The following is a 12,149-nucleotide window of genomic DNA, read 5'->3' on the forward strand; positions in this document are numbered from 1 at the left end:
AATGGGTTAAAGATGTCAGGCTTGTCAGCAATCTATATCTATGTACACACTCTTCATATGTTTAATGAAGCTCAACCTTTTCTGCCAAAAAACAATATAATGTTCTAGCAAAGGAACAATATAACGCTAAAATCGTGAGATTGGGACCGTTGGATCTCATTTTATTCCTAGGATTAGCTTTGGTGAATCATAGCTGGGCACCCAGAAAATGGTACGATGCCGTTTATTTGTTTTTAATTTTTTATAAGCGGGTTTGATGATTTGATCGAGTTGGGATCTCCATCTCACCATGTGCAGTGGGAGGAGATCCGGACTCGATTTGAGTGACGATCTCAGGTGGGAATTGGGATCTCCATCTCACCATACCGTTGATGTTCAGCTGAGCTGTTGAGACTTGAGAGCCTGAGCCTGACAAAGGTGTATGCCAATGCCATTTCTGCAAACAAGAGGGGCATATAATAAATCGGTCAAACATATTTGAAGCTTGGACTAGCCGTAGTCGTCGTGGTTGGCGGTTAGTTGTTTTCTTTCCCTCCCTCCCTCTATACTCTTCCTGTAAAACCCATCGTCTTTGATTTTTTTCTCTTTTAGCTGATTCAGATTCAGATTCAGATCTATTCGCCTCAGAGAGGTAGAGAGTGAGAGAAAGATCGAAAAGGAGAAACCATGGCGATTGTCTCTCCTCTCGCCAAATACAAGCTCGTTTTCTTAGGAGATCAGTCCGTTGGGAAAACTAGTATAATCACCCGTTTCATGTACGACAAATTTGACACTACATACCAGGTATTACGAATTTTCTCCGTTATAGATTTTCGCTAGTTCTGATTATCTGTCGTATTTCCAATTAGTTTCAGTGTCTTGCTGTACCGATTTGTTTTGTTTTTTCTTTCATTAAATTTGCATTGGTTGTTAGTGATAATTTTGGTTGCTGTTTGTTCAAGACTAAGGTCTTGCTAATTTGGAAGAATTGGAATTCATAGCATACTTTCAATCTTGGATATTCTTTTTTTTAATATTTCAATATGTGTTTTCGCTAGCTATGTTTTAATTTTGCTGATCCTTTATTTTGTGTACTTGCAGCCTTTGCATGTAGATAGATCAAAATCTTACATGTGGATAGATAGAAAATTGTTGCTTCTGGTTTATATGTTATGATGAGAAACCGTTGATAATAATGGGCTCTCTTTCAAGGAAAAAAAACGAACTCTAAGTCTCTAAGGCATTCGTCTTCTGGGATCATTTGAATTGTAGATTAAATATAAGTGGAGTTTATATTTAATGAAAGACTTAAAATCATGCCATTTTATTCCTTAAAGATGTATATTTAAACTAGTTTTCAAGTGTTTTCTTTTCTGTGTTACTTACAGGCTACAATTGGTATCGACTTTCTGTCAAAGACGATGTACCTTGAAGATAGAACAGTTCGTTTGCAGCTTTGGTAGGACATTTTCCTCTTCTGCTTAGCATTTATCGCTAAGTTGATTTATTTTAGTGCTCGCCTGTGTGGTATGTGAATAATTGCTCAAGAGCTTTTTCCTCGGTTATATCAATTATCATGTCTTGGGTGCATGAGCGATAAACAGCTATCTTTTCTTTGCAAAAAATTGAAAGCACGAAGTGAGATGCATGTGAAACATAGAAGGAAAAATACAAGATATCTAGCTAATAGAGGAGTGTTCCTTGGTCCCTATGGAAGATCTTTTTTTCTTTTTTCTTTTTTCTTTTTTTTTAATCTTTTTTACTTCTTACTTTCCTCCAATGGTTCTTGTTCAGCAATTTGCTTCTCATTTTGGTAAAGATGGCTATTAGTTGTAGGATGAAAGAAAATATGAAATGTAGATCACTGAATTCCTGTCTTATTCTGTATATAATGGTTTATGGATGCCTCTGCCTCCATCCAAGTTTTGGAGATTTACATTGTATTTTCTGCTTTTTTAAATTTCATGAATGAATATATAATATCATAACCTGCAGAATCAGTTTATACCCTAATGTTATTCGAGCTAGAAGAGCATATATCTGTTTTCCAAATGAAAGCAGTTTATTAGTTGCCAGGAACCACCATTGCCAAAATTAAATTTATGGTTGTAATTCTGAAATGAAAATATTTTTCCCTGACCATCATGCTGAGGAAGAAATGGTGTAGTCTAATTAGTTTTATTTAGATTTTTATGAAATTGGAGGGTTTCAAGATGGTAGAAAACCCCAGATATTCTCAATATTTTGGCAGAATATATTCTAAAGGTTTACAGTGGAGAGTGGAGACAATTCAACAACAAAGAGTTGGGGAAAAAGCTCCAATCATGGGGCTAATCTCAAATATTATTGACAAAATAGTGGAATACAAAATAAAATACACAAGGACATGGATAAAATGATATAATTACCATTAGACAGTTAGGAGACAAAGTAAACAATAATATAGCTGCTGCAATAAGAAACAGACATTATGTAATTGTTAGTTTCATATCCTACATGACTTCACTGGTAACTTAACTGTTTTTTAATTTAAACATCAAAGAGTAGAATTTTTTTTTTTGTTTGATTTTTGGTTTTCAGCCATGAGTATATTTCGGAAAAGGAAAACCAGGTAATCAGGAGACAATAAGTGGAAATTCAGAGATAGGTGTCTTGATGTCTAACAGATACAAGGCATCAAACAAGGTGATTTAAAGATGCTTAATAAACTAAGCCTAATCAGGAAGTATTTCTTATACATGAAAGATGTAGTACATTTAATTAAGAAGCATTGAAGGAATATTTATCTGCTTATCTTTAATCTTATGGTGCATTTTTCCATTTCCTAATATCTAATGAACTTAATCTAGTTTGGCATGAATAATCAAATGTGTGATGTTTCTTAATTATGCACATTCATATGGATTTATTATCAACTGGTACTCTCAAGGTTGATATTTAATTTAATACCATCTGACCTGAATCAAATTTTCTTCTCATCATTTATTATGCACATTCATATGGATTTTTGTTTGCACATAATAGGAGATTTTTCTGTTTATAGTCCAATTATTAATATCCATATGATGTTTATCCTTCAAAATAAAATTAACATCAGTATAATCCTCTAAAGCTTGACATCATGAATTTTCAGGGATACCGCAGGACAGGAGAGGTTTAGGAGTCTCATACCAAGCTACATCAGGGATTCTTCTGTTGCAGTAGTTGTCTATGATGTAGCTAGTAAGTAGTAGCATTTGCACCATAATTTTATTCTGATATTTGACTTGGACTTGATGTTGATCACTGGTTGAGTAATATCTTATCTATCAGCCTCATAAGTGAATTTCTCTCTCACAGTGCTTTTTCTAATGCTTGGTGATCCTTTATTTAATTTATAGACCCCTGAGCATCTTTGAAAAGTTTACATAAAGTTCATCTCAGGCTTCAGATTAGCCTGATATCAGATAGGAAGGGATTTTAGCATAACATCTATAGCTCATTTGTCATACCTGTGGGTACTTGTCAAACAACAAAATTTTCCAAACTTATCTTTCAGTCTACCTTTGTCACAAGTCCGATGGGTGTTTCCCCCTGTAATCTTTCACAATGTATAAGAATGTTGATGCTGGATATGCAGAAGATAATCAGAGAAGTTAATTATTCCATCTAATTTCTTTCCGTTTTAAGAAAAAAGGAGAAAAAATGCAGATTGGTTTGTCATTATTTTTCCTTAGATGGAATTGCTTGGGGGCAGGTGAATTCTGACCTTAAAATTAGAGGTGTGTTTTTAGTGCACAAGTTGGCCCGTGGTTAGTCGTTAGAGGCTGAAGACAGGATTTGATCCTAGGGTGGAGAGAACCATAAAAGCACACTCATGCATTAACTACATGGCTGGGATATTGAAAAGATCAAAGAATACAAAATTCCACATTGTATACAAACTCCAGCATCTTTTGGCAGATCTTACACATGTCAACAGGATACTCATAACCATACTAAAATGCATTTTTATTTATGAAAACCTGTTTCCTTTTTCAAACTTCAAAAGTGTTAAAATAGTTATACTGATAATTGACACAGGTCTTGAAATTCTTCCAATATTAAATACAACATTGATGATTTGATGCATCCAGGTTAAAAATATATTTGATCATGGCCAATCAGGTGTTATTTATCAAAATTCATGGGTGGGTTTTGATTGGTCAAAACTCTTCCCATACCATATCTTTTTTGCATCACAGATTTTCCCTATATATATATATATTATATTCACATTTATTCAAGTCAATTAAAAATTACTGTCTTTTGAATTTGTTTGCAGAACCAAGAACTTGAAATTTATGAAATCAATTCAAACTTTCAATTGTTCAAAATAACCACCAGATATCGATTTATATAATTCACTTGAACCATGCAGATTTCCATTCTCAATTTTTGTTTCTAACTTAATACAGATCGACAATCATTTCTGAATACTTCCAAGTGGATTGAAGAAGTACGGACAGAACGAGGCAGTGATGTCATCATTGTCCTTGTTGGGAACAAAACTGATCTTGTTGACAAAAGGTAGGTACTGAACTTAAGAGTTTAATATATTAACATTTATGAATAATTTCCATTTCTGATTGGCTGCTTTCTTGGGCATATGCAAATCCAGTTTGGTATATCATTCTCTTACTTCCTAAGCATATCTGAACTTAAATGCATTATTTGATCTAGTCCTGTAATGGTGTCAAAGTTTAAATTTCTCTATCTTGCATGGAATCTTCAAAAAATGGATACTGTGTACATGCCAGATACATAAATTTTAGTATAAATTCCATGTTGTGTACACCTTGCCCAACCAATGTCCTTGCAATGTCCATGTAACCAAGGAAAATTTTAATTAATGTTATTAACTTTTGGCACATCATACTGACGATGTCCTAGCAATCAAATAGGCAAGTTTCAATAGAGGAGGGAGATGCCAAGTCCCGTGACTTTGGTGTTATGTTCATAGAAACCAGCGCTAAAGCAGGGTTCAATATTAAGGTGAGCACTTTCTTTTGTCTTTTTGCTGTTACCTATAATTTTTCATTTCTCCTTTACTTCTGAAGATTACTTGCATTAGGATGCAAAATGGGGAAAGAGAATACTGCGTGTTTCATACATGTAGCCAATTTCTGATTCTTTTGCTACATTCTTCTGAGAGGTCTCTTCTAGGCCAAAATTGACCTGCTCATTTATTGCAATCATATAATTCATCATGCACTCTTTTGGACCATCAGACCAATAATTTAGAGTCCAGAGAAACAATTGCAATCACTTGTAAGAGTCAACTTCTGGGCCACCAAGTTTTCCTTGTCATTGGACACACACAGCCTTGGGTCCCATCTTTCCATGTGTTCAGCACAGACATGGACGGGCACCTATTAGCAATCTCATTTTTTCATTACCTTCTTTTTTTCTCTCTAGTGTCATATAGATATGTAAAAACAACCTTTTTCTGTCTTAATGTAAATAAATATTGCAGCCACTATTCCGTAAAATTGCGGCTGCCTTGCCAGGGATGGAAACCCTCTCCTCAACAAAACAGGAAGATATGGTTGATGTGAACCTCAAGCCTACTGTGAATTCATCCCAATCAGAGCAGCAGGGAGGAGGCTGTTCATGCTAGAGTTGCATAACATGGAATGACAAATGTAGCTTTCACAGAAGACCATATTGGGAAGCTGGAAGGAAGAGTAAATTTTGAGATTGGCTGATCTCAGAGTTAAATGAGATTCTAGCAGATTGGATGCTCTGGAAAAGTGGTTGGTCAATTTAAGAAAAGGTTGTTGATGTTCTTTACAATAGCTGAAATTATCATTGGTGCCGCAATTGAAGTTAGTTCAGTTATTAACACATGCACATATATCAGTGATACATAAATTTTTGAAGTTGTATGAATAGAGCGGCCTTTTTATTTGTTCTTTCAGTTTTCAATTTAAATTTTTTGGTAGAAAAATAAGTTTTCTTATCATGCAATATACTGAAATAGATTTTTTTTTTCAAAATTTAAAACTGAAGTTATGTCCATAAAACTGCAATATATCAGATGATTCTCAACCATCTAGTCCATCTATTGATTTTAAAGCAAAGAGTTCCAATAGAATTTTCACTATCCATGTATGAAACAGAAGCACAGTTATGTTTGAAGCCAATTCTTGGATCTGTCATGGTGTGAGCCTTTTATTTGTTGGGTCCTGAGCCTCTGAATACCCGAACAGGTTACAGGACTCCATGCTGCTGTATGGGTCCTGTTTACCCAGATCCAGCAATATTCATTAATAATAATTAACATTACAGATTTACAGTCTCACACTTTGAGTCAATAAGGGATTAAGGCTGCATTTGGCATTCCTTATTTTAAGGACTACTTATCTCCTTTTTGCAGTTAAAAACTCAGTTTTGATAGGGGCATTTTAACTGCAAAAAGGAGATGAGTCCTTAAAATAAGGAATGCCAAATGCAGCCTAAAGCTCTCACTTTAAGCGATCCACAAAACACCAAGAAGCAATAGCCTAGCCTTGAGCCTTCAACCAAGAAAAATTGCATTGGAGTGTGGGTTTTGACTGCCTTAAGCAAACAAAACAGAAATTAGTAAGGCTCAGTTTGGAAAGAACACAAATACAAATATGTACAGTGCAAATACATATAAAATAATATAAAATACAGGGTTTTGCACTCTACATAATTGTATTTATACTCCTGCCAAACTGAGCCTTAGGTTCATATGACCATTGCAAAGGCTATGTTTGGTTTGAAGGAAAAAGTAGGGAAAGGAAAGGAAAGGTCAGAAAACCTTTACAAACCTTGTATAGATTTTGATACCTTTCCTTTCCTTTCCCTACCTTTTCCTTCATGCCAAACATAGTCTAAAGGATTGAATCTGCGTACAATTGACCTGGCTTGGGCCTACTATACAAGTGATAGAGATCAAGTTAGATATTCAAGCGGTGTCGGGGCTTGATCTGTGGCTATGTCTCAAACCTGTTAATAATTAATCTTCTTGACGTAACACCATGCCAGGACTAAGATGAAGACGTGATCTCCAAATTAAAATATATAATATACAAATCATACACAACAATTAATCAAAACAGAGCAAGATGACATTAGAGATTGCAGGCTACATGCTCTTCATGAGTTCAAGATAAGTTTGTTGGTGGAAAAACCATAGAAGGCCTCAAACCTCAACACTTGCAATACTTTTCAACTAAGGGAATAACAATAATAAACATCCTTGTTATGTGGGTTAACACATCTCATGGCACTCCAATATTATGTAAAGCATATAAACATCATGATTTAAAAAAAAATAAAATAAATAAAATAAAAATCTCTATGTGACAGATTCACAAAATCCACTAAAACTCCTCACCACACAGGTTAGCATATCCCACAACACTCCAATATCATATAAAGCATATAAAAACTCGTTGGTTATAGATGAAGGGTTAGCATATCCCCTAAAACTCCTCACCACATAGGTTAGCATATCCCACAAAATCCCCTGAAACAGAATAGCTACCACCTTATTATGGTTATAGATGAAGGGTGAAAGACATATAAGAAAGGAGTGAAAGCTACCAAAACTCATTGGTAAACATGCTCAAACTGCAACAATACTGGAATACCCCCTGACGGCCAAGTTATTTGTTCAAGCTAGTTTTCTTGTATTTTAATACGAGTATGAGGCACCTTAGCCAAAATGGTTTTGGTATTTCTAAGACAAGGGGGGTGATGTTAATTACTGTTAATTGCCTCTGCACCATGAATTCAAACTTATGAGACCACATTCTCCAAAGAAAAATAAACAAACCAATTCTTGGGCAATAGGTACTATAAAAACATTATCGCCAATATAGCCTAATTTTCTTCTAAAATTTAAAGAGATAGCTTTTCTTTTGAGAACGATGAATGAAATAATTGTGCATCAAAGGAAAAAAATCAATAAAAAATTAGCACTAACCAATAGGCAATTAATATCCCTGTCTTCCTAGAAGGCTACTCCTGAAAATCAGCCCCTTGCATATACATCAGACCCAATATAATTCTTTTGTGTTAATACATTTAATTATCAGCCACCAAACTAAGTCAATCTCCTTATGCAGGTGAATGAGATAGTCACATGACTTCATATGACTATAAATGAATGGCCTGAATAAAGATGAATCCTGTAAGGCCCATGCATGAAGAACACAACTTTATGACAAATAATACATGTCAATTCTTTCATTCTAGATACACAATACTCCACAGGCACAGGCATGGATGTATAGAAATGTATTTATTTTTCTGGTAAATAGAAATGTATTTTTATGTTACACATAGATAAACAGAAATGCTAATGAAGAATGAAATCTACTTGGCAACTTTCTTAGTTTTCTTAATGAAACAAACTTTGCTTTTAAAAGTGCAAGGCACAAAAAAAAAAAAAAAGCTCAAGGGGCAATTTGTGCCAAGGCTCAAGGTGCAAGGTAAGGCATGCGCCTTTTCGAAGCAAAGTACAAAAGTACAAAAAAAAAAGAAAAAAATGTAAAGCATATTCAAATGAAATTTTAAAAATAAAATCAAATATATAAAACATTTTCAAACACGTAAAACTTATAATCTCTTTTTTCTCAGTTGCATTATATCAAATAGCTAATATGATTTAAAATATCTTGTATTACTTATTCTACGAGCCACCTTTATACTAAGCCCGCCAAAGCAAGTTCAAACAAGTCCATAGTAGGGTTTTAAATTCTTAATCCCTATATAAAAAAAATGAATTTATAATTTTAATTGCCTTTTAAAAAGATATTTTATTAAATAAACTAATGAACAATATTAGCAAAAGGTTAGCTTATCAAACAATAAACTTGTACAATATGACTAATTTCAAGATCAAACCCATCACTTGACATGGAAGAGTGTTTTTTAGCAGGAAATTGAGAATCTTATGAGAATGACGCTAGAGCATTAGGAACTAGTTCAAGTTGTCAACTACCCTGTTCAAACAATTAGAAAAAGAAACAACTTCTGAGTTCTATTTTTTATTATGGATACAATTCCTTAATCCCATTTCCCTATTTGCCTTGATAGGTTTTTTTTTTTTTTTTTGGATGGGTAAGATTTGGGTGTTTTAGTTCATGAGTGGTGGAAAACATGGTTGTACAGTACAAACTAAACTCTAACTGGAACTTTGAAAATCAAAGGAGATCAATAATCATGCCAAGGGTTTTCCCATAACCATGAAGGCAAGGTTTTGGCATCATATTCAGGTCTTATTAACAAGGGAAAATCCCTTAATTTATCTAATATAGGAAAATGAATAAGCAAATCATTAAATATGATACGTATAGAACATGGCTGGCAGGATCCGAATACATTCATTATCTTCTAAATTTTTTTGATATGTAAATAGTATGTCACATAAATAGATCATTTAAAATGGCAATTCATCATTTAAAAATACATACTAAATAATATAAATTAAATGTAAATTTTTGCACTACATATTTGTATTTGTACTCCTTCCAAAGAGTACAAATGCAAATGTACAGTACAAATACATGCAAAATAATACAAAATATAAGGTTATGCACTCTATAAATTTGCATTTGTACTCCTTCCTAACTGAGCCTTAGGCTGTATTAGGTTGCAGTGCAAATTTTTGCACTAGTATAAATGGCTGAGAATGCAAATGTAAAAAAATGCAAATTCTTGGTTAATTTTGTTTTGAATTTTACTTTATTCTGCTTCATGCCTTAATTTACTTCATTTATAGTGCAATCAAACAAAAAGATATTAAAATTTGAAATAAAAGTAGGTCAGAATTTTGAATTTACACTTAAATCATTTACACTGTCATGATTTTACACCAGTGCAAATTTATTTGCATTGCAACCAAACACAGCCTTAGCTACAATAGCTTGTAAATAGGATCAAGATGTAATATATTATATACTATTCTTGACCAACACATGGATGTGCTGACTTTCTTGAATATTATCAATGAATGATCTTAAGATTCTTTGCAACAAAAAATCCAAAGATTGAAAAAGAAGCAAATTGAAGAATACAATAATGGAAATATAAATTCAAAATTTAATATGGAAAACTCCAATAGGCATAGAGTTATAATATGTTTAGGCTGTGTTTGGAAACAATGCAGCAAATAAGTGTAAATGCAAATATGTAGAGTGTAAAACGGTCCATATAAATTGTAAAGGTGGGTTAGTTTTACATTGACAAATTTACCTTCTTACCAAATAGACTTTTAGCTGTAATGGATGCAAAAACAAATTTCAATAAAGCATGTCTTTTTTATTATCAAAAGCCCACTTGAATGCAAATTTACTTCTATTTGCATCGCCTAATAGATATAATTACCATTGGATTTGTTTCTAACGTGAGATTGATATCCTTTTAACACCAATGCCCATATGAAACAAATCCAATGGCTCTCATCATGTCAGAGCTCCCTTATTAACTTTCCATCATATTCTTCATACACAAATTTCAATTTGAGTACAAATTAAAAAAAAAAAAATGCTAGTCCTACATGCAATAACTCCATACACACATGGGGCTATACAACGATGGTAGCCCATCCCCTTAACCCTGGTACAAGTGGAATTTGATCCCAAATGTCTACTACGATTAACATGAGGCCTTATCAACCAATTAGCAGTAGGGAAATTATAAAAATGTAGAAAAAATAGAATTTTATGGTAAGGGCAATGATTATAAAAACTCAGTGGCACCAAAGCTGAGGAAAACTTGAAAAAATGTCCTTTATTTTCTTTATAAACTTCATTAAAAAAACAAAAAGAGACTTCAATGGCAATTCCTCCGCTAACAATCGGCTGTAAACAAGTTCTAAAGCCAGCATTTCCTCGTAAATATGAAAATAAAATTTTAATTTTACCATAAATAAATATATAAAACAAGTAGTATCAATATCAGATTAGCTAGAATGCAATTAATGGCTGTGTAATAGGATGTGACCAATGATAACGTCTCACATCAATCATTAAAAATGCCTATGACCTACAGCCTCTCTCACTCCGAGGTCGCATTCTGTACACCGTGGATGCACGAGAGGTGAATACGTGTTAATCACGAATTAACGGAAGTTTTCTCTATTATTAATAATCTGGTTGATTGAACCGGCTATTGTTGATTCCTTTGTTTGAACCGCTCATAGAGGGATTTCATTCGAATTCCCTCAATCCCTCCCATTTCCTCCACTTCTTCAGTTCTCCCAGTCCCAGTCCTAATCCAGAAAATCATCCCATCAGCCACTCTCATACACCGATGTCCATAAACATGGTCCACTGGCAGCAGCAAGAATTTTGATGGTAAATATAAAAAAGTTTTTTTCTGGTCTTTAGGGGTGTAAATCGAGTCCACATGCCGTACTAGGCCTGGGATTTTAAGACCACGGGCTGTTATGGTATGGCACGACCCAGCGGGCTCGTGCCGAGCCCACAGATCGGCCCAACACGGTAAAAGCAACCATTCTAAAGAACAAATTGTTTCAACCGATAAAAAAAAAAGAGGAAAAACACAAATTGTTCTGAAGGCGTTGATGAACCGATCATTCTCAAGGCAGTCTAAAGATCAACTTTGTTTATAGTAAGTTGAGAGAAAAGCATGTGATATATAGGATTTAAAAAAAAAAACTAAATTAAAAGGGCAAAATAATCTCATTAAATAGCATAAGGGTCGTTTGGGTTTTAGAAATATTTAACAAAATATTCTATGAAGCTAATTGACAGAATGCCAACAGCAGGGGCAAGGTGCTAAATCCAAAAATTCAAGCGATTCTTTGTTGCAAAAACAAAGTTTGGGTGAACACGTACATGACAATACCCTAAAGTACAGGGTGGCTGTATGTAATTTATCCTAAAAATTCATTAAAATTTTGGGTAAATTGCTGAAACTTTCCTAAAGTTTTTGACTGTTGCTGAAATCTCCCTTAAAGTTTAATAATTGTGATCACCTCCCCTGAACTTTTCAATACAGTCAAAGTAATACCCCTTATGATAGAATCTTCTAAAAAAGGCATAAAAGTGTCTAAAATACCCATGCATTACTTTGAGGCTGGTTTCTATAGAAAAAAAAAACAATACAAAATTTATGAACAATAAAAGCAAAGAGAATCTAAAGCTGCAGCT

General features: G+C 33.8%; 1 protein-coding gene across 1 annotated transcript; it reads left to right on the forward strand.

The window, feature by feature from the left end:
- Positions 1 to 281: 281 nt before the first annotated feature.
- On the forward strand, positions 282 to 5,912 carry LOC104605056 (ras-related protein RABH1e). Its single transcript, XM_010269664.3, has 7 exons — positions 282 to 514; positions 601 to 783; positions 1,368 to 1,438; positions 3,113 to 3,201; positions 4,416 to 4,527; positions 4,902 to 4,992; positions 5,474 to 5,912. The coding sequence occupies exons 2-7, from the start codon at positions 667 to 669 to the stop codon at positions 5,615 to 5,617; spliced, it is 624 nt and encodes a 207-aa protein (XP_010267966.1). The 5' UTR covers positions 282 to 514; positions 601 to 666; the 3' UTR covers positions 5,618 to 5,912.
- Positions 5,913 to 12,149: the final 6,237 nt, after the last annotated feature.

Source organism: Nelumbo nucifera, chromosome 5 (genome assembly GCF_055504915.1).
Source record: "Nelumbo nucifera cultivar China Antique chromosome 5, China Antique-T2T, whole genome shotgun sequence".
Taxonomy (NCBI): Eukaryota; Viridiplantae; Streptophyta; class Magnoliopsida; order Proteales; family Nelumbonaceae; genus Nelumbo; species Nelumbo nucifera.